This window comes from Mobula birostris, chromosome 2, assembly GCF_030028105.1.
Source record: "Mobula birostris isolate sMobBir1 chromosome 2, sMobBir1.hap1, whole genome shotgun sequence".
Taxonomy (NCBI): Eukaryota; Metazoa; Chordata; class Chondrichthyes; order Myliobatiformes; family Myliobatidae; genus Mobula; species Mobula birostris.
In genome coordinates this window covers 149,699,850-149,720,314 of record NC_092371.1, presented here as the reverse complement: position 1 = coordinate 149,720,314, position 20,465 = coordinate 149,699,850, and the positions used below count along the sequence as shown (strand labels likewise).

General features: G+C 40.1%; 1 protein-coding gene across 3 annotated transcripts in view; it reads left to right on the top strand.

Moving 5' to 3' along the window:
- Positions 1-20,202, top strand: part of sim1a (SIM bHLH transcription factor 1a) — a 74,346-nt gene extending 54,144 nt beyond the window's left edge. For all 3 annotated transcript variants that reach the window (XM_072250287.1, XM_072250297.1, XM_072250307.1), the window contains one exon: positions 16,545-20,202. In XM_072250287.1, coding sequence (XP_072106388.1) covers positions 16,545-17,278 — 734 coding nt within the window. In that variant the 3' untranslated portion in view covers positions 17,279-20,202. The remainder of the gene's footprint in view (positions 1-16,544) is intronic.
- Positions 20,203-20,465: the final 263 nt, after the last annotated feature.

Genomic DNA, 20,465 nt, shown 5'->3' with positions numbered 1-20,465 from the left:
ACTTAGGTGTGGCATTTTCATTTAACACTATTTTACCATTGATATGTCTAAGTTTTCAAATGCCGTTATTGAACACGGCTGTGGTATCACCCAATACCTGGAAATGGTGGATGAATCTCCAATCAAGTTGTAGTTGTCTCAGCTAATCACTGCCTCGCAATGTTAACACTCCTGTTTTTAACACAAACAAGCCCAATGTGGCTTGTTATTTGTTGTTTTTCACTGTTACAATGGTCATTCCCACAAGAATGATCTTTTCTCCAGTTCTTAATTGGATATCTGCAGGCTTCAGTTCAGTATCTTTGAAATAGTGTTCAATCTCATTTTGTGGAATATCTGAAACCACCAAGCCAGTGTACAATTCCATTTTAATTAATTTGTCGTTCAATTCCAGTGTAAGCCATATTGCTTGTCTCCTGTTAGTTTTCACATTGTAAATCCAAGGCTACTCACTCTTATTGTTACCAGATTTTTCATCAACAGCATGCAGATTAGTGCTCTTTTTGAAACTGCAACTGGACTTTTTATCTTTTTCTCTTCCCCCGTGCAGCCCCTTTCTTTTTGTCTACCCAATATGCTCTTTGTATGTGTCCTTGGTTGCATTTTCTGCATGGTTAATCTTAAAACCTGCATTGGTCTGGTGTTCATGGGCCCCTGCCATAACAGTAGCACAATGCATTAGGCCAGGCTGTTTTCTGTTTAGGCATTGCAATTTTCTTCATGCTCACTTTCATTCAAAACTGCAACTGCAATGTTTCCATTGATACAGCGATTTCAGCTGCTGTTTTAGATGTAAGTTTTGTTTCAGGTAGGAAACATTTTTGAATCAAAAAAACACAAAATTGCTGGAGGAAGTCAGCAGGCCAGGCAACATCTATGGAAGAGAGTACAGTCAACATTTCAGGCTGAGACCCTTTGGCAGGACTGGAGGAAAAATGCTGAGGAGTAGAGTTAGAAGTTGAGGGGGAGGGGAGACAGAAACACAAGGTGATAGGTGAAACCTGAAAGGGGAGGGATGAAGTAAAGGGCTGGGAAGTTGATTTGTGAAAGAGATACAGGACTGGATAAGGGGGAGGCTGATAGAAAAGGACAGAAGACCATGGAAGAAAGAAAAGGGGGGAGGAACACCAGAGGGAGGTGATGGGTGGGCAAAGAGATAAGATGAGAGAGAGAAATGGGGAATGGTGAAGGAGGAAGGGAGGCATTACTGGAAGTTTGAGAAATTGATGTTCATGCCATTAAGTTGGAGGCTACCCAGACAGAATATGTGTTGTTCCTCCAACCTGAGTGTGGACTCATCACGACAGTGGAGAAGGCCATGGATAGAGATATTGGAATGGGAATAGGAAGTGGAATTAAAACGAGTAGCCACTGGGAGATCCCGTTTTTCTGGTGGATGAACATAGACGTTTGCCGAAGTGGTCTCTCAATCTTCGTTGGGTCTCGCTGATATACAGGAGGCCTCATCGGGAGCATCGGACACAGCATATGACCCCAACAGACTCACAGGTGAAGTGCTGCCTCACCTGGAAGGACTGTTTGGGGCCCTGAATGGTAGTGAGGGAGGAAGTGTAGGGGCAAGTGGAGTACTTGTTCTGCTTGAAAGGATAAGTGCAAGGAGGGGGATCAGTGGGGAGGGACAAATGGACAAGGGAGTCATCCCTGTGGAAGGCCGAAAGCTTGGGGAGGGAAAAATGTGCTTATTGGTGGGATCCTATTGGAGGTGTTTTGGAGATTTATGTGCCGGATGCGGAGGCTGGTGGGATTCTAGATGAGGACAAGAGGACAAGAAAACCCTACCACTGTTTTCCTTTGTTACTCCAAAACATAAAACTAATCGAAAGAAAAACATGAGGAGACCTACATAAATGTGTACTCTTCACTGTTACTTTTAGCGAGCATGCCCTTAGAACACAGTCGTGAAATGACATATGCCATTCACCTGCTTTCACATAACACCCATAATGAATTAATTAAATAAACAAAGAATGTTTAATCAAGCAATATATTTACAATATTACTCAAATATTATTGATATACTAGACAACGTGGTGACCCGTTGGGGCACCCTTTGAGAGAAGGGTAGTGTAGTTTGATGTGACCAGAATGAACATTAAATTTTCCTGAATGCTATTGGTATCGCTTTGCTTTGGAAACTGAAGTAGAAAACCTCAGTTTATTAAAGAAGGACGACATGTAGCAAAGCAAATATAACTTCTCCTCGTTTAACTGCCACCCTTGTGCCTCTTGTTGTCATTCTGGAGACGTGCAGTCCTTTCATCCCCCGTCTCTTCACCTCTTCTGCTGTTTGTTGTTTGTCTCTGATCCTGGAGTTGTGCGGCCCTGACCTCATCCGATTCTTGTTCTCTCCCTCTCCTTGCCGCTTCCCGACGACGCTTGGTGTCATCCCTTGACCATAATGTCCCCCTACCCTTTCCACGCGGCATAATTAGGCTGACCATTTTTTTTCAACCATAATACTAGATAGAAGGTACAAAGCACTGACACCAAAGGATGCTGATTATTCTTGATGATGCAGTTGACGCTCTCCTAAATGAACGTGATATAGTCACCGCTGTCCCTTGACAGCAGCAAAGGGTTTTATGGGTGTCTCGAAGTGCGTCATTACAATAAGATTTAATTATCTCTTATTGATGGGTGGCAGTTAGATCTGTCCCGATCCTGCACATGCTGATGGTGATTAGCAGAATGTGACCCCTCAAAAAAGAGTTGCCCTGCCCCTTTGCACCGGTAGGTGCCTCTGCTGAGGCTGACCGTGCGCATGCGTCAGACTGTCGCATCCCATTTTCCATGATGGCCAATCGGCTCTCGGGTGAAAGCCAGCCTGTTGATTTTTGGCGAATGAGCAATCTTATATGAATATATAACCCTGAACTTTGGCTGCACTCTGTAAGTTAGCGCATTTTAATTTGTTTTAGCCAAAAAAAAGTGCCGCTGTAATGCATCATTTCGCTATTTGGAGGTCACAAACAGACAGACAGACCGAGCATGAGAGTTTTAGTAGTATATAGATTAAGTATCAATTTCTGGTACTTAGCATATTGCTCGGCTTCTTTTGTTTGAAACATGCATAAATTTTGGATTTCATCAACTGTGCAGTAGCTTTGTTAAATGTCAATTAGCTTATAGCTGGACTGCTGTGTACAGTTTTGGTCACTACGCCACAGGAATTACATGATTGATCTGGAGCGGGTATGGAGGAGATTTGCCAAGATAGAGCATTTCAGCTAAAAGGAGAAACTGGCTGGACCGGAATGTAGATGCTAGAAGTCTGAAATATAAGCAGAGAATGCTGGTAAAACTCAACCAATCCAGCAACAACGGTGGAAAGGGAAACCATTAAAGGTGCAGGTCAGAGATCCTTCAGCAGAAGTCGGATAGGGTTTGTTTTCTTTGGAGTGATTGAGGTTGTAAGCTCACCTGATGAGATACACAAAGTCGAAGAGCGTGGATTGCACGAAGAGTAAGAAACATTTCTCCATAGTAGAAGTGTATAAAACCAGTGGGCCTAAGTTTAAATTTGAGGAACAGGTGAGGATCGAGGAAGAATTAGAATCTGAAACGGTCTGCTTGAGCGTTTGGTAGATGTAGAGACATTCACAATACCTAAAATATACTCAGTGGCTACTTCATTAGGTACTGAATCTCCTCTGATCCCTCTCATTAGCAAGACATTTTTGCTCACAGAACTGCTGCTTACTGGATATATATATCTATTTTTTTGTTTCTCTGCAAACACTAAAGACTATTGTGTGTGAAAATCCCAGGAGATCAGCAGTTTCTGAGATACTCAATCCACCCCCTCTGGCACCAACAATCATTCCAGATCAAAGTCACTTAGATCACATTTCTTCCCCATTCTGCTGTTTGGTCTGAACAACTGAATCTCTTGACTACGTCTGCATGCTTTTAGGCACTGGGTTGCTGCCACTTGATTGGCTGATTAGATCCTTAAATTTATGAGCAGGTGTACAGGTGTACCTCATAAAGTTGTCACTGAATATATATTTAGATCATTACATTAATCATCAAGGCATAGAAGACTATGGACCAGTTGGTGGAAAATGGGATTAGTATGGATTAGCACTCTCTGATCATCATGGACCTGGTGCACTTAAGGGCCTGGTTCTGAGCTCTATGACTCTAGAAGTATCCTGACAGAGTCTGTCATTTGCCAGTTGTAAACCTTGTCCAATTTTCAATACATTATTCATATATCAGTCAATATTGTGATTAACTAGGCATTTATCTGATTTTTATCTGTGAGACCATACATTATGTAAACAAGTTGGTATATTTGCTTACAAAGGAAATTGATAAGATTTCAGAAGTAATTTATAGGCTGTTATGTGCTTTGTAATGCCTTGGGAATCTAAGATTTTTTTTGTATAAATGCAAGATATTGACTCGTACTTGAAATTAAACATCTGGATAACTTTGCAGTTTTCTTAAAAACAATGGTAATGGCTTTTAGATATGTGATGCTGATATTACTGCAACTAGTTGGTGTAAAGTTTGCAAGCACCAGGAGCAGATCTTTGTTTACAGTATGAACTAAAGAAAATCAAAAATCTGGTCTTATGTTTTCTTTGGATTCTGCACAAGGAAACTGGTCCTGTTCTCCCAGGATCGGATCTGCTGCCACTCTTTTAAACTGGCACAGTATTTGGCTGACTTTCACACCAGTTGGTTATGGCATATTTTCATACTGACTCTGTTTTGCGTTATCTAACATAATGAACACTTTCTGGTTCATTTCTACTTAATTAATAATAAGGCTGGATCTCTTCCAGATCTGCATTGTTGTGGCTGAAGGCCATTTCCAAGATGATGGAAATGAGATGTTTCTGACCGACATAAATCTAGATATAACAATTTGTGATTGACATCTTTTCCTGCCATTCACTTGATACAGTAATTCTCATCAAAATGTTGACTGGATTTGATATTAGAATAGGAACTCCTCTAGTCATTATGTCTAGTGATAAAAAGAAATATACACTTTATACACATGTTTATGATTTTGTTGCATGCACTCAGAAGTGGAAGCTTACATAAACAATATCACCACAGAAAGTGACTGAAGGAAAACAATCCATTATTTTGATGAAATGCCAAGAACTCAGTTCTCCACTCTGTGTTATTTACTACTTAGAACAAGTATTTCCATTGGTACTTTCAATTTAACTTTTTTTAGATGCTGATCTGTTAGATTATCCCTCTTGTAAATTACCTGTCAGTACATGGAAGCTTAGCCTGCTAAGCTCTACACTCCTCTACTCTCTCTACTCTTACAACTATGTGGCTAGGCAGAGCTCAAATGCCATCTATAAATTTGCCGATGACAAAACTATTCTTGGTAGAATTTCAGATGCTGATGAGGAGGTGTACAGGAGCGCGATAGATCAGAGTGGAGTAGCAACAACAACCTTGCAGTCACTGTCAGTAAGGCCAAGGAATTGATTGTGGACTTCAGGAAGGGGAAGAAAAGGGTATACACACGTTTTCGTCAAGGGATCAGCAGTAAAAAATGTGAGCAGTTTCAAGTGTCAACATCTCTGAAGATCTATAGTATCTTGGGCCCAACATATTGATGCAATTACGAAGAAGACACGACAACAATTACATTTCATTAGGAGTTTGAAGAGACTTGGTATGTCACCAAAGACGCTCACAATTTTCTACAGATTTACCGTGGAGAGCAATCTAACTGGCTGCATCACCATCTGGTATGGAGGGGCCACTGTACGTGATCAGAAAAAGCCGCAGAAAGTAGCAAATTCATTCTTGATGGGTTCTGGCCTCCTGAGCATCGAGGTCACCTTCAAAAAGTGATTCCTCAAAAAGGCGACATCCATCACTGAGGACTTCCGTGACCCTGGACATGCCCTCTTCTCATTGCTACCATCAAGAAGGAAGTACAGGAGCCTGAGGACGCACTCAATATTTCAGGGACAGCTTCTTTCCCTCCACCATCAGATTTCTGAATGGATAATGGATCCATGAACATTAGCTCATTACCTTTTCCTCTCTTCTTGCACCACTTACTTAAATTTTAAAAAATATATACTATTTATTATAATTTATAGTTGTTTTTGTTGTTCTGGATTGTAATGTACTGCTGCTGCAAAACAACAAATTTCACGACATCTGCCAGTGATATTGAATCTAATTTTGTTTCTGATTCTGAAGCTTGTTGCGAATTTTTAAAGATGGGAGGATTCAGGGTGGAAATACATCAAGATTCCCTTCATTGACTGCAGCTTGACGTTCAATACTATCACTCCATCAAATCTAATCACTAAGCTTCAAGACCTAGGCCTCAATACTTCTTTGTATTGCAGTTGCAGATCTCGGTCACTTTGGATTGCCCAATATCTCCTCCACAATCTCCAACAGCACAGGTGCACCACAAGGCTGTGTGCCTAGTCCCCTACCCTACTCGCCCAATAGTCATGATGCTGAGGCTAAGCACAGCTCCAGTGCCATACTTATATTTGCTGACAACACCACTGTCATTGGTCAAATCAAAGATGGTGACAAATCAGCATATAGGAGGGAGATTGAAAATCTAGCTGAGTGGCACCACAACATAACCTCTCACTCAATGTCAGCAAGACCAAAGAGTTAATTATTGATTTCAGGAGGAGGGAACTAGAAGTCCATGAGCCAGTGCTCATCGGGGGATCAGTGGTGGAGAATAACAGCAACTTTAAATTCCTGTTATCATTTCAGAGGATCTGTCCTGGGCCCAGCAAGTAAGTACAATTATGAAGAAAGCTGGGCAGCGCCTCTACTTCCTTAGAAGTTTGCGAAGATTCGGCATGACATCCTTAACTTTGACAAACTTCCATATGTGGCAGATAGTATATTGACTGGTTGCATCACAGCCAGGTATGGAAACACCAATGCCCTTGATTGGAAAATCCCACAAAAAGTAGTGGATACGGCCCAGTCTATCATGGATAAATTCCTCCCCACTATTAAGTATGTCAACTCAGAGCACTGGCACAGGAAAGCAGCATCAATCATCAAGCACCCCCACCAAACAGATTATGCTTTCTTCTTGTAGCTACCATGACTTACACCACCATGATCAGGAATGTTTATTACTCCCTCGACCATCAGGTTCATTCAGCTTCTCTTGCCCCATCATTGAACTGTTCCCACAATCTATGGGCTCACTTCAAAGGACTCTTCATCTCTTGATATTTATTGCCTATTTATTTAGGATTGATTATTTTTCTATCTTTTTGTTTTTGCACAGCTTGTTATAATTTGCGCATTGATTGCTTGTCCCAAGCCCGCTTTGGAACCAGATTTTAGTTTCATAATGACTGAAAAAGAAACACTGAGTACTTTACTCTTGAGTCAAGTTAGCTAACGAAATCAGCTCACAAAATACACGAAGGAATAACAGCAAGAACATAAGAGATTACAGATGCTTGAATCTGGAGAAAAAAATCAAATCGTTGGAGAAGCTCAATAGTGTCAAGCAGTATCTGTGGAGGGGTATGGATCGTGGACATTTTGGATCAAGGGCTTTTATTTTGGACTGAAAGTTAGAGGGAGGTAGCCATAAGTAATGCTGTTCTATAAGGCATACATAATTGAAGAAAATTTAAAATAGACAGTTATTAAAGGATAAAGAAAATAAACTGACAAAGATAAATGCAGGTATATTGACAAAAGCTATTTTGCAATTCTTTTTAGCTAAAGAAGATACTGAAATAAGTAATTTACTAGAGGATATTTTGAAAGAATATTAATTAAGTTGGTGCAGAAAAGAGAAAAATAATTGACAAATTGATAAAAAGTGAAAAAAGTTCAGACCTACATCAGGAAGGTATTGACATAGTAAGTGAGGAAGCCATGGAGAACTTCTAGCAGCTAACCTATTAGTTTGTGCACAGTAAGTATATAAAAGTACAATCAAAACTGCGATTGTTACAAAGGATGGGTGCACAGCTGATGTGATTCCTGTATACAAAAGGGGAGGCAGAACTACTAGGAATCCAGATGTGCCAATCTGATAGATCAAGTCACATCTAATCCGATAAATTAATATTTAGCTAGGGGGTGGTAAAATTGTGGAATTCAGACAGCTGTGGAGGCCAAGCCATTGGATATATTTAAAGCAAAGGTTGATAGGTTCTTGATTAGTAAGGGTGTTAAAGGTTATGGGGAGAAGGCAGGAGAATAGGGTTGTGAGGGATAATAAATCAGTCATGATGGAATGGCTTGATATGTCTAATGGCATAATTCTGTTCTTATATCTTATGGTCTTGGAAAGTTTTGAATAGTCAAGGCACCAGATATCCAGTGGTTGGATTTTTAAGAAAGGTTTTCATTAAGAAGCTATATATCAGCTCACTACTAAATTAAGGCAAGTGGAGTAAGGAGTGTTATCAAACTGATTAACAGAATAGCAGGGAGTAAGGGTAATTGGATTGGCATAAGGTAGCAAACAGTATTCTGTAGAGGATGGTTCTGGGACCACTGCTTTTCATACATTACATTAAAGATTTGGATTTTGGAACTGTAGCTCAGTGGCAAAGCTTAGAAATGATAACAGACTTGGATCTGTAGTTAACATGAGGGAAAAAAAGTCAGCATGGTACAAGAGGATATTAGTAAACTTTCAGATGGGCTGCTAAGTGGTATATTAGCTAACTACGCACTTTAATGGACGAAGCAGCAATGCCATCCAAACATTTGCAAATAAGAGCAGAACGATCCAGAGTAAACAAATCTGTTTGTGTGTTCAGTTTTACCAGGGTGAGTTTCTAAAGAGGAGATGGCCTTTGATGGTTCCCAAATTCATTTCCTGCCCTCATTACCACCTCTGTGGACACTGAGCGATGTTTTACTAGTGCTTCAGATCTGCAGGTTGTTGCCTTTGAAAAGTGATGTCCTCAGTCTCATACATTGGCAAGTGTTTGCTTTGAAACTGACATTTGCTGACATTTTCCATCATTGTGCTCTACAAGATGAAAGTGTAAGTAAGTGAGTTAGAAGGGTATTGGCAAGTGTCTCCAATGAAATAAATGTAAAGTGGTCTTAAGAATTTGGACATTAAGTAATGGCTTGAAATTAGGCTTTGAGTATTAACAGAAGTACTTAACAGCCAAAATAAAGTTATTTTATTCTACTTTAAAGGGACAGTGGCCCATTTGAAATAATTTGAGGGATAGGTTTCAGTATCGGCACCACGAGCCTCACCCAGGGGCAGTACACTTGGCGGTACACTTGGAGGCATAACCAAGTTCTCAGTCAGCTGTCATCAATCTTTGAACAGAGGCGAATCATCACAAATGCTCTCCCACAAACATCAGCAGGAAATGTCCACATTACAGGATTTGTACCAGCAGGCCAACCTCCAGAGCATCATATAACATCAAAAGATGTAAGCATTCTGCAGGTTGCTCGGGATTGGAAAATGGACGTGGACTTGGAAAAAAAGCTTGTGTTTCCTCCAGACATTGCAGCTACAACACTCCAGCCAGGCATGATCCTATGGTCCACAACATCCAAGCTGGCATATGTTGTGGAATTGACAGTACCATGGGAAGATGGTATCAAAGAAGCTTATGAGAGGAAAAAGACCAAGTACTCTGAACTGGCAGCTGAAGCTGCCCAGAATGGCTGAAAGACCAAGATTTTCCCTGTAGAAGTGGGATGCAGGGGATTCGTTGCTACATCTACAATCAGTCTATTGAAGAAGATGGGGGTGAGAGGTCACTCCCTCCAACAAGCAATCAAATCCTTGTCAAATGCAGCAGAAGAAAGCAGCAACTAGATTTGGATTAAAAGGAAAGACAACAACTGGGCTTCAAGATGAAGACAGGAGGGTATGGAACTGAGGGGGGTGTATCTGGGACACCAGGTAGCACCGTTGAGTCCTCTGGCGATGTTGTGGGCTTATCAACGAAACTTCAAAGAAGGAAGTTGCCCACCTGATGACCCCGATGACGTACCTACCCTCCCTCCTTGTCACCACTCCAAACCCACTGCCAACATCGAGAGTGCCAACTTACCATAGGGATTGAAACATCAAGTCCTAGTAGCTCTACTAATCTACTATGGGATCATAGCTTGGAATCTGATCATTCACAATCCTGAGAACAGAAAATAATGAAACAGCATATTATATTTATATCTGAAGTAAGTTCTAAAAGAGGAATGAAGTTGTGCCGGGGAATTCTAGCCCAGAGTAGTTGCTAGGAATCACCATACAGTCCCTGCGTACCCACATTTGACTGGGCTGGGTGTAGAGGACCTATCTCATTGATCCTAACCCCACCCAAAAACACTTGATGGTGTCTTTTAGTCAGCATAGCTGCAAATCTAAATTTGCCAGCAGTTAAATAACTAAGCCAATTTATATTTTCAAAATAACTGAACATGAGTGATGTGAAAAAAATTGTTAATTAAAAATGACACCCATAAATAATTAAAATATTAAATGAAAACAAAATGATTTGATAATAGTAATTTCCTTTCTTCTCATTGAAAGACCTGCAATTCCCATTGAAAATGCAGAATCACAGAATGGTTACAGCAGGGAAATGGCCACTCAGCCTGTCAAATTCATACTGGTTCTATGCAAGAGTTGTTCAAACAATCTCACTTTCCCTCATTCTCATATTCTGCAAGTGGTTTTCTTTCTCAGTACTGTGCAAAAGTCTTGGGCACAGTTATTTAACTAGGATGCCCAAGACATTTGCAAAGGGCTGAATTTGTCAATGTGGAGCAGGGAACAAAGCAAATCTAGTGAGAGCAATGGATGTTGGGAATACCGAGGGTGGGGTGCTGTGGGAAGGGTGTGGGACAGGTGGCAGAGAAGAATTGCCAGGGGTGGAGGGTAGTGTGGGTGCAGACCCACCCAGCCCTGAGACACCAGGCAAGGTAATTTGATTCCAAATAATTGACTTACCGATCACTAATGCTCCCAGCCCTCTCCCTTCCCCTTTTCCCAGCCATGATTCCCCTGTTCCTACCATCTTCCCTCTCTCAGTTCAAAAGGGAGATCCATATCAGAAACAGGTTTATCACCACTCATACATGTCATGAAATTTGTTTTTTTTTGCAGCAATACAATGCAATACATACATAAAATTACTACAGTACTATGCAAAAATCTTAGGCATGCTATTTATATATCTATATATGTGTGCCTAAGATTTTTGCACAGTACTGTACATGCTTAACCAGCTCCCTTTTTGATAAGATAACTGAATGTCTCCACTAGTACTCTGTCAATGCACTCCAGACACCCATTGCACATTATGTGAAAGTTATGAATTGAGTCTTATTATTTCTTCTCTGTCACTTTTAATTGAAGTCACCTGGTTCCTGATACTTCATTTATATATATATATACCTTTGATGATCTTAAATAACTCCCCAATGCTTCTAATGAGAGCACTCCAGTTTCCCAGTTTATCCTCATAACCTAAATCCACACTCCTGAAATTATTTTCATAGATTTTTTTCTGGTTCTCTTCTAAAGCTTTCACACCTTTCTGAAGGAGTAAGCAGAACTCCAGCTGTGGAAAGCAATTATCTTGTGCAGGTTCATCATGACTTCCTTGGTTTTGGAATTTTTTCCTCCTTCTATTTATGAAGCCGAAGATCCCATTTGTTTTTTAACTACTTTCCAAATAACCTATGCACATCTATTCCAAGTTTGTCTGTTCTAGCACCCCTTTTATAATTCTCTCTTCCAAATCGCACAGTCTCTTTTGTCCTTCCTACTCAAATGTAAATTCCTGCATTATTAAATATAGTGTGCTGTCTATCTGCCCCGTGTCTTCTATCTCTTTGAAATCAATTACTGTCCTCCTCACAATTTGCTCGGTCTCAAAGTTTTGTATCATTTGTATTTAGATTCCAATTACAACTCAGCAATTTATTTTAAGGAAATCTATAGGTGGCTGGTAGCACAGTGGATAGTGTAACATTTTACACTAGTGATCAGGGTTCAATTCCCGTCACTGTCTGAAAGGAGCTTGTATGTTCTCCCTGTGACTGCATGGATTTCTCTGATGGGCTCCACATTGCAGAGATGCACAGATTAATAAGGGGTAGTAAGCTGTGGGCATGCTATTTTGGCGCTGGAAGCATGGTGACACTTGTGGGCTGCCCCCAGCAGATAGTTGGACTATGTAGGTCGTTGACAGTAACAACACATTTCACTGTATATTGTGATGCTTCAGTGTACAGTACATGTGACAAGTACAGCTAATATTTGATCTTTAATCTTAATCTTTAATGCTGACTCCTGAGGAACTATAATGTATACTTCCCTTCTATCAAAATCACCCTTTAATTACTAATTCCTGATTCCAATTACTTGGCTAACTCTCTATTTGTGACATTACAGCCCCATTCTTCTATGAATTACAATCTTGATTGCAAGCCTATAATGTGGCAACTTTAGAAGTTCATTAATACCACGCTTGCTGCTATTCCTTTATCGTTCCTCTATTATTTCATCAAAAAACCTCAAATTAGTTATGAAAATTAAAAAATGCATTGAAAATAATAAAAACCTTTCAGTCCTCAAAGTGTGAAATAAAAACAGAAAATACCAGGCAGTATCTGAAGAAAGACAAACAAAGTTAATGCTTCAGGTTAAAGATGATGTTTTAATGAAGTCTTCAACCTGAAATGTTAACTCTGCACCGTTGTCCACAATTGCTGTTTCCAAGATATGTGAAACTATCAGTAGGGTTTCAGATCTTATGTCAGGTCTGATGGTGCAGGATCTGGGAGATAAGGAACACCAGCACAATGCTGATGATTCCTAGCAAGAGTAAGTTCTGCCAATAAATTGCATGTAGACTTCTTGGTGATGGGTTCAGCCTTCTGCATCTGTCAGTGATGGAGCAGACAGAACTGCTGCCTTTCAGGCCCCCTCCCCAACCTGGATTCATTCCTGCTCACCCCACGGTGCGGAGTTTGACCCCAGCACTTCCCGCATCTCAAAGATGTCTTGTTTGGTAGGTTAATTGCCCACTGTAAATTATTCCAAGTACGTGTGGGTGGTCGGCGAAGTGGAGAAAGCTGATATGCATGTGAGGAAGAATAGGTGAATGGAAACTAAATGGGGAATGAGACTGGTGGAAAGCTCTAGGAGCTGGCACAGACTCAGCAGCCCAAATGGTCTCATTTATGTTGTGAGGGGATGTGAAGAGACTGACTCATTCCATTGTGTACATGCAGATGTCCAAGTCTTCCAGCCACTCTAGTGATGCATGTTCCATTTGGAACTTCCATGCAAACCTCAGCATGTTCTGAACTAATGTATCTTTTTTTTTTACAAAACCAGAGTTGAATCAGTTGTAGATGCTTTCAATTCAATTCAATTAGCTATATTTTTGATGTTGATAATAACATTCAGTGGCCACTTTATTAGGTACAGGAGTGGAACCTGGTGCACTCTTCGGCTGCTGTAGCCCTATCCACTTCAAGGTTTGACATGTTGCGCATTGAGGGATGCTCTTCTGTACACCATGTTGTAAAAAGTGTGGTTATTTAATTTACTGTCGCTTTCCTGCCACCTCGAACCAATTTGGCCATTCTCTGACGTGTTTTTGCCTACAGACCTGCCGCTCGCTGTTTTTTTTTGTTTTTTGCACCATCCTCTGTAAATTCTAAAGACTGTTGTGCATGAAAATCTTAGCAGATCAGCTGTTTATGAAATGCTCCAGCCAGCCCATCAGGCGCCAATAATCATTCCAAGGTCAAAGTCACTTAGATCACATTTCCTCACCATTCTGATGTTTGGTCCGAACAACAAATGAATCTTTTGACCATGTCTGCTTGTTTTTATGCATTGGGTTGCTGCCATGTAATTGGCTGATCAAGATTTGCATTAATGAACAGCTGTACAGATGTGCCTAATAAAGTGGCTACTGAGTGTATGCAAAATTTCTAGCACGATTGGGAACCTAACAAGCTTTACAAATAACATATCTTGCTCTGCACTCATTTACATGGAAGGTTAGATGGGGAAGTGACTGCCATGATATGACTGCAGTTCTGGTTTTCAAGCATCCTGCTCCCGTCCAATTTGAAACCTTGAGCTGTATGCTAGAAATCTGTCAGTACTAGGGGATTGTTGAAGCAAATTCACCTCACCAGCCTCTGAACCATTTCTTTTGGAAAATATTGCAGGAGACAGTTCATAGGCTGATGATTTAAATTAATCTGTCATCAGACAATTAAGGTGCATTTCATCGTGAGATATAGCTGTCTTGAAAACATGAGTAAATCAGCAGAATTTACATCACTCAAGATGAATCATTTTTATGTACCAGTACAGACTAGTTTATCAGAGCTGCTGGATGGTTGGAAAACAGTAGTAGAGCATTACAGTGTGAAACCACAGAAAAGGTGGGGAAAAAAGGCATCTTGAAAAAAACACTTAATGATTAATACAACAAACTGGCCGAGGTTGTTGTCTGGCAGAACACCCTGAAACTCACAGTCTTCCATCCTGCTGATCAGTATGCACTCTCAGGCCACTGGTCTTGTGCAGTTTTCTCTCAATAACACTGTGATAGCACACCATTGTCTGGAGGTTTGGAAGAAAACCACTGGCAAGGCCCTCTGTGGTTCAGCGGGCGGGTGTCCATCTCCATGCCCATTTATTCCAGTGCAGATGTATGAAACACACTGGGTTTCAGAACCAATGAATCAGATCTCTGCTACTGGGTTCACAACTGAGACTAGGAATGGTTACAATCACCCTTAGCTGAGGGGGCTAATTCTGCATCAATCATCTTGGACTAATGTCAGTTTAAAAGTAAATGGAGCTCAATAGATTCCTCTTCCTTTATCTTAATTAATATTTCTGTTTTTAATTAGTTTACCTCAGGGTGCATGTTGATTACGTTTATTTTTGTTGTTGTTTTAAATTACTTAATTATACAATGCATTCTCAATATAACAAAGGTGTGGGGAACAACTTCTGCACTTGCATTGCAAGATATCTGCATTGCGCAGAACCAAATATCACTGTGATGATTTGTACACTCTAGTATCAATTGTTTGGCGACAATAAAGTAAAGTTATAAGTGAAACTAACATTTATCTAACCTTTGTGTTGTGGCAAATGATGATACTTACTGTAGATCTGAAATCATGTCATAATGAAGCTTGTTACACTATAATTTGACTATTTTAAAATAATTTTATCAGTGGCATTTTATAACAGTTGAAAGAGCACATGCCGCAGTGGTTTGGGGTAGGCTTCAGGTCTCACCACCTGAAGCCCTGGTACCACTCTGTACTCTTTGCTTTGTAAGGTGGCTGAGATAGCAAGGCTTTAAGTTTGGTAGGAGTCATGCAGGCCAAATGGTTGGTGTGGTAATGGGAACAGCACATTATTTCCTTATTAAACTCTTCTTAGCAATCTCAGTAATATCAGCGCTGAGTGAATTGTTTATTGTCAACTGTCATCAATCATGCTCTCTGGTTTAAAAAGTAAGCAACTTAATTTGTCAGGTCTGGCTAAACGAATTCAGTTCTAGTGATTTAGAAGCAGCCAAATTTTAAATTATTTGTTCCTTACTGTTCTTTCTGCCCCTCCCCTCCCCCATCTCAATCTTCTCTTTCTTACCTAACTAAATGACTTCTGAATCCATGTTCTTGGTCACTCTCGGCCCTACCCGTGGCACTGCATTGCAGCTGGTAGAGCTGCTGCCTCGCACCTCAAGCAATGCAATGCAGGTTCAGTCCTGACCTTGGCTGCTCTCTGCTGCAGTTTACGTGTCCTCCAGCTGCTCCGAGTTTCTCCCACATCCCAGAGTGGTGGAGGCCAGTAGGTCAATTGGCTTTTATAAATGGTAGTGCAGGTGAGTGAGAGACAGGGTGTGTTGTAGGGAATGTGGGGAGAATAAAATGAGACTGCTGTAGGATTGGTGTAAGTAGGTGCTTCATAGTCAACACAAACCCGGTGGGCGGTGGACCCTGTCTATTATGACTTTGTGACTGTTAATGATCACTCATTAAGGAGACATGCTGTTCTTTGATTGCATATCAATATTTACAATAATTGACACATTTACAATAACCTTGAGGTGGCAGAAACCATTCTAGTGATGGTAGTTCATCTTGAGATGGTCTACTCCAGGCAATTCTGAGACCAGATGTCTTCCCTCGAATAATGTTGAGGCAGCCTTCTGCTTGCATGGTAGTATCAAATAGCAGAGAAAAATCTGGCCCTTATTAACTTCTACCTTTCAGGTGACATATCACTAATTATTAGACCCTCACTGGGTTAAATGCATTCAGGAAAAGCATATTTGAACATCTGTTGGTGAGTTAACTGGATAAATATTTCATGTCCACTACTTTAATATAAATAATTTAGCACATTTGTTAAAATAGTAGAAAGAATAAAAAGCATACTTCCTTTTGGTGTTAAATGTTCTTTAGCTGATACTCCTTTATTGCTATCTGAGTTTATTCTGGAGAAATGATATATTTTGCTGTTTTTTTGTCCTTTAATGCAGGAAGAGGACACTGGGATGAAGAGAGTGTAGTCAGTTCACCAGACCCTTGCTCTGCCAGTGAATCGGGGGATAGATACCACAATGAGAGGTATCAGAGCAGTCCGCACGAGCCAAGTAAGATTGAGACTCTAATTAGAGCAACACAGCAAATGATCAAAGAAGAGGAGAACAGGCTGCAAATGAGAAAAACTGCCTCAGAACATCTGCAATCTATGAACGGTATGGGCAAGGTCCACACCGCATGCTTTAATGTGAGCTACCAGCAACAACAGATGACCAGTGTTGTGTGCCGTGCCCCTCTGATGACCAACACCTCTCCTTGTGACCACCTCCAGCAAAGAGAAGGCAAGATCATGAGCTCTCATGAGAATGAATATAATAGCAGTCCAGTTTCACTGTCCAGAATAAGCAGCCCAAGTTCTGACAGAATTTCAAAGACAAATGTAGCCTTAGGTAAGGACTACCTCCCTTCTGACTTGTCCCCTCATCAAACAGGGGGAAACTGCACATCTTCCCCAAACTATTACTCCACCCATCACCGGCAGTACTTCGATAAGCATCCATACGCACTGACTGGCTATGCCTTTGAGCATCTGTATGATACTGAAGCCATTAAAAACTATTCATTGGGCTGCAATGGCAGTCACTTTGATGTGACTTCTCACTTCCGAATGCAACAGGACCCAACCCATGCACACAAGGGCACTTCAGTTATTATCACCAATGGAAGCTGATGTTTCATTGTAATAGTTTATGGTGAAATGTAGTAAGCAGAAAGAATGCAGCAATTTGGACATGAAGAAAATGTTGAAGCTGCACTTATATTCTGAGTGCCACCACGCATTTATAAGCGCTAAACCGGGTTTACTGATCCACTATGTTTGGGAACTGATTCACAGTTAGTACTGTGTGCCGCTACTCCAAATGCACTGCAAGGTAGAAAAGATTAATCACTAAAAGGGTGAGGGAGATGGGTTTAATTGGGAAGTTTTCCTCTCTGCTTGACATAGCAAAATCCTACCTGTGTTCTTTGTCAAGCAATTTACAATTTTGCTTCACGCAGAGTGCAAATAAAATAAATTCATCCCTGCTTCTGCCCTGGCTCAGAATATCATCCATGTTAAGTGACTAATCAATTGCAACGAAGTTAAATATCAATCAGGGCATCGTTTCCTTTTGTCCTTTGCATTTCAGAACATTCAATTAGCAGTTTTTCTAAAATATTAAAAAAGTTGAGAAATCTGGCAGTGAAGTTAAGAACAAAGTAAATAATATAGCCTTCTAAACCTGCATGAGTAACTCCTTAACAAAATAAGGTGTTGGCTGTAATAAACCAGGAGAGTGGGAATTGCATTTAGCGGAACAGCCCAATAGTAATGTGATGGCAACGCAGTGGGCTGGCAGGTGGCTCTGTAAAATAAATTTGTTGCTGGTCACTTAAGGTGAACAGGAAATGTAGCACTGTCTACTCACAGCACTCTATTTCTGAACTTCAGTTCGATTGAGATAAATGGAATTGAATTAAGGAACCAGAGCACAGTGCAAAGTTGGCACTCTATATGCACATATCATACTAGTGACAAAAGACAGAACCCAGTAGTATCAGTACACACATTGGTATGTCTTAATAACTGAACTATTGAATTTAAATAGCTGAATTATGCTGTACTGGCAACATCATGCTTGAACAGACAAGAGTTCACATGGAATTATGAAAACTTTCAACCATAAAATCCCTAAAATTAAAGCTCATGCGAGCAATGGAGTCTTGTTTGCTGTTTGGGCTTGAAATTAATATGCAGCCTCTAATCATGTTTCAGTTGGTTCAAAAATGTTTATTTATGAGGTAACAAACTTCCCATTTGCAATTAGAGAAACAAATGCAGCGAACTGAGGAAATCGAAACTACGTCAAAGACATGTGGCGCACAGCAGGTTTTTATGAGGCATTTAACATGTTTTACAAGACAGTTGCTTTATTTTGCTGGACTCCCTTCATGGAGAGCACTGTGTGGTTCTATCAGTTAGCAAAGGAAGCCTCAGAACAACATGTAAAAACAGATTATGTATATATTTTGCAAGGTTTTTTTTGCTGATGTTGGATGTTTTTGAGATATTGAAAGACCTGCATCAACAATTCTATTTCTTTTTGTTCCTATTACAAGTGCCTGTCCACATGTTTCTACTTCCCGTAGGTACACACGCCTAAATATGCATTTGCAAAATACATTTTCAAAGAGAATTTCACCTCTATTATAAAGTGAAGGGTTACTCATAAACCTAATCTCGGTCAAGTTTTTCAACGCACACCTTGCTGCGTATATGAAGTCCAGTTTGTAATATTTGATAAGTTATGATTTGCCTTCCATTAAGCAACCTTGTGATAAATTTGCCAAACCTTTTCTTTAAAAACAGTTGGCCTGATTGACAGGACTGCCTGGTTGCTGGGAACAGAGCTTATTAGCTGGTGCTTGGGAATAATATGCTCCATCTTTAGGAGTGTCCACTCAATTTGGCATAATAGGAAGCAAGTATGTGTTGAGAAGGACGTAGGGACTAACTGGCGTAAGGAAATCCCTTTTGTTAGCTAGTACGCTGTACACAGACTTCTGATTCTTAAGTAAAATCTACAAAGCCATTTATATTCAAGGATCAGAGGAGCATTTTGAAGGATTTTGGTTTTAACAGCAGCTGATTTTCCATGCCTGACAGAAGCTATTTTGAGTTCCTGTTATGAAGCAAATGAGTTGGACCATGCCACCAATATTCCTTTACGCAATCAAAAATATGCTTGAGAATATGATGCTTTCAATTAAAAAAAGATCCTATTGAATATCTTTATTTTGGTTTTTTTATTTTACCAGGTTCCACTGATCAGCTACCTCCATGTCTTGGCAGATGTTCTGCCTTTAAACTGTACAGTTGCTGGTTTGTTCCATCACTGTTTTAATAGACGGGATTGTAAATAAATGAGTACATGAATTATGAGATCACAGCTATGTTCAAAGCCCAGAAAGCTTGACTTTTTGAACTGCCAATGATAACAAAAAAAACAACTGGAACTCTGAACTAAAACTGGAACGAGATGTATGCGATTAAATTATTGTTCAACCGCGAGTTCAATTTCTCACACAATTAATTTCTTTCTAGCTCAGTAACTAAACAAAGACTTGCTTTATCAACCCTAAGCTACAGCAGGTCACAAAATACTGCACAAAGGGTGACAAGAAATCACATGTCAGGAAACCTGGACCATGTAACAGCCCTTAAAGCACTAGTCGTGGCATTTGGTGTTCTGAACAGTATTGAATTTCTATTTTTTCAGGAACGTGGGATGATTGAACCCAGATAGATGGAGACTGCCTTGCTTTCTCTGTCTTCATGTCCTGATTTGGAAAATCTGTTGGAGATGTTTCTGTTCCGACTAAATTCTGCCTGAACCCTCACATTTTACAATGTACAGTTGTTGGTAGCATTATAGTATATGTTGATGTGAATACAATTTGTAAAATGGTGCCAAGTTTCTTTTGTGTATTCATATAGAGGACTATGATTTGTATAGTTAATCCCCATGATCCTGTAAAGTGTTTCCTGTTAGATTTATTTATATTGTACATAATTCTGGCATTTGAAGTACATGTGCATATAATGTATTTATTATGTGAAGAAAGAATGTTTTGGTTTCAAAATATAGTTACAATTAAACAGGTTTTTGTTTTTACAATCCTATTCTGGGTAGTGTTGGCATTGTGGGTGATGTGCTAATGGTGGTAAAGGTGGGGAAAGGAATTAACTGTGCAAAACTACATTTTCTGGGAGGACTAAAACAATGTTCAGTTCTTCTGTGAGGGTAAATTTAATGCTCATGAAGTATACCATGTCTGGAGAATAAGCACCATCAATACATTTATAAATATTCACA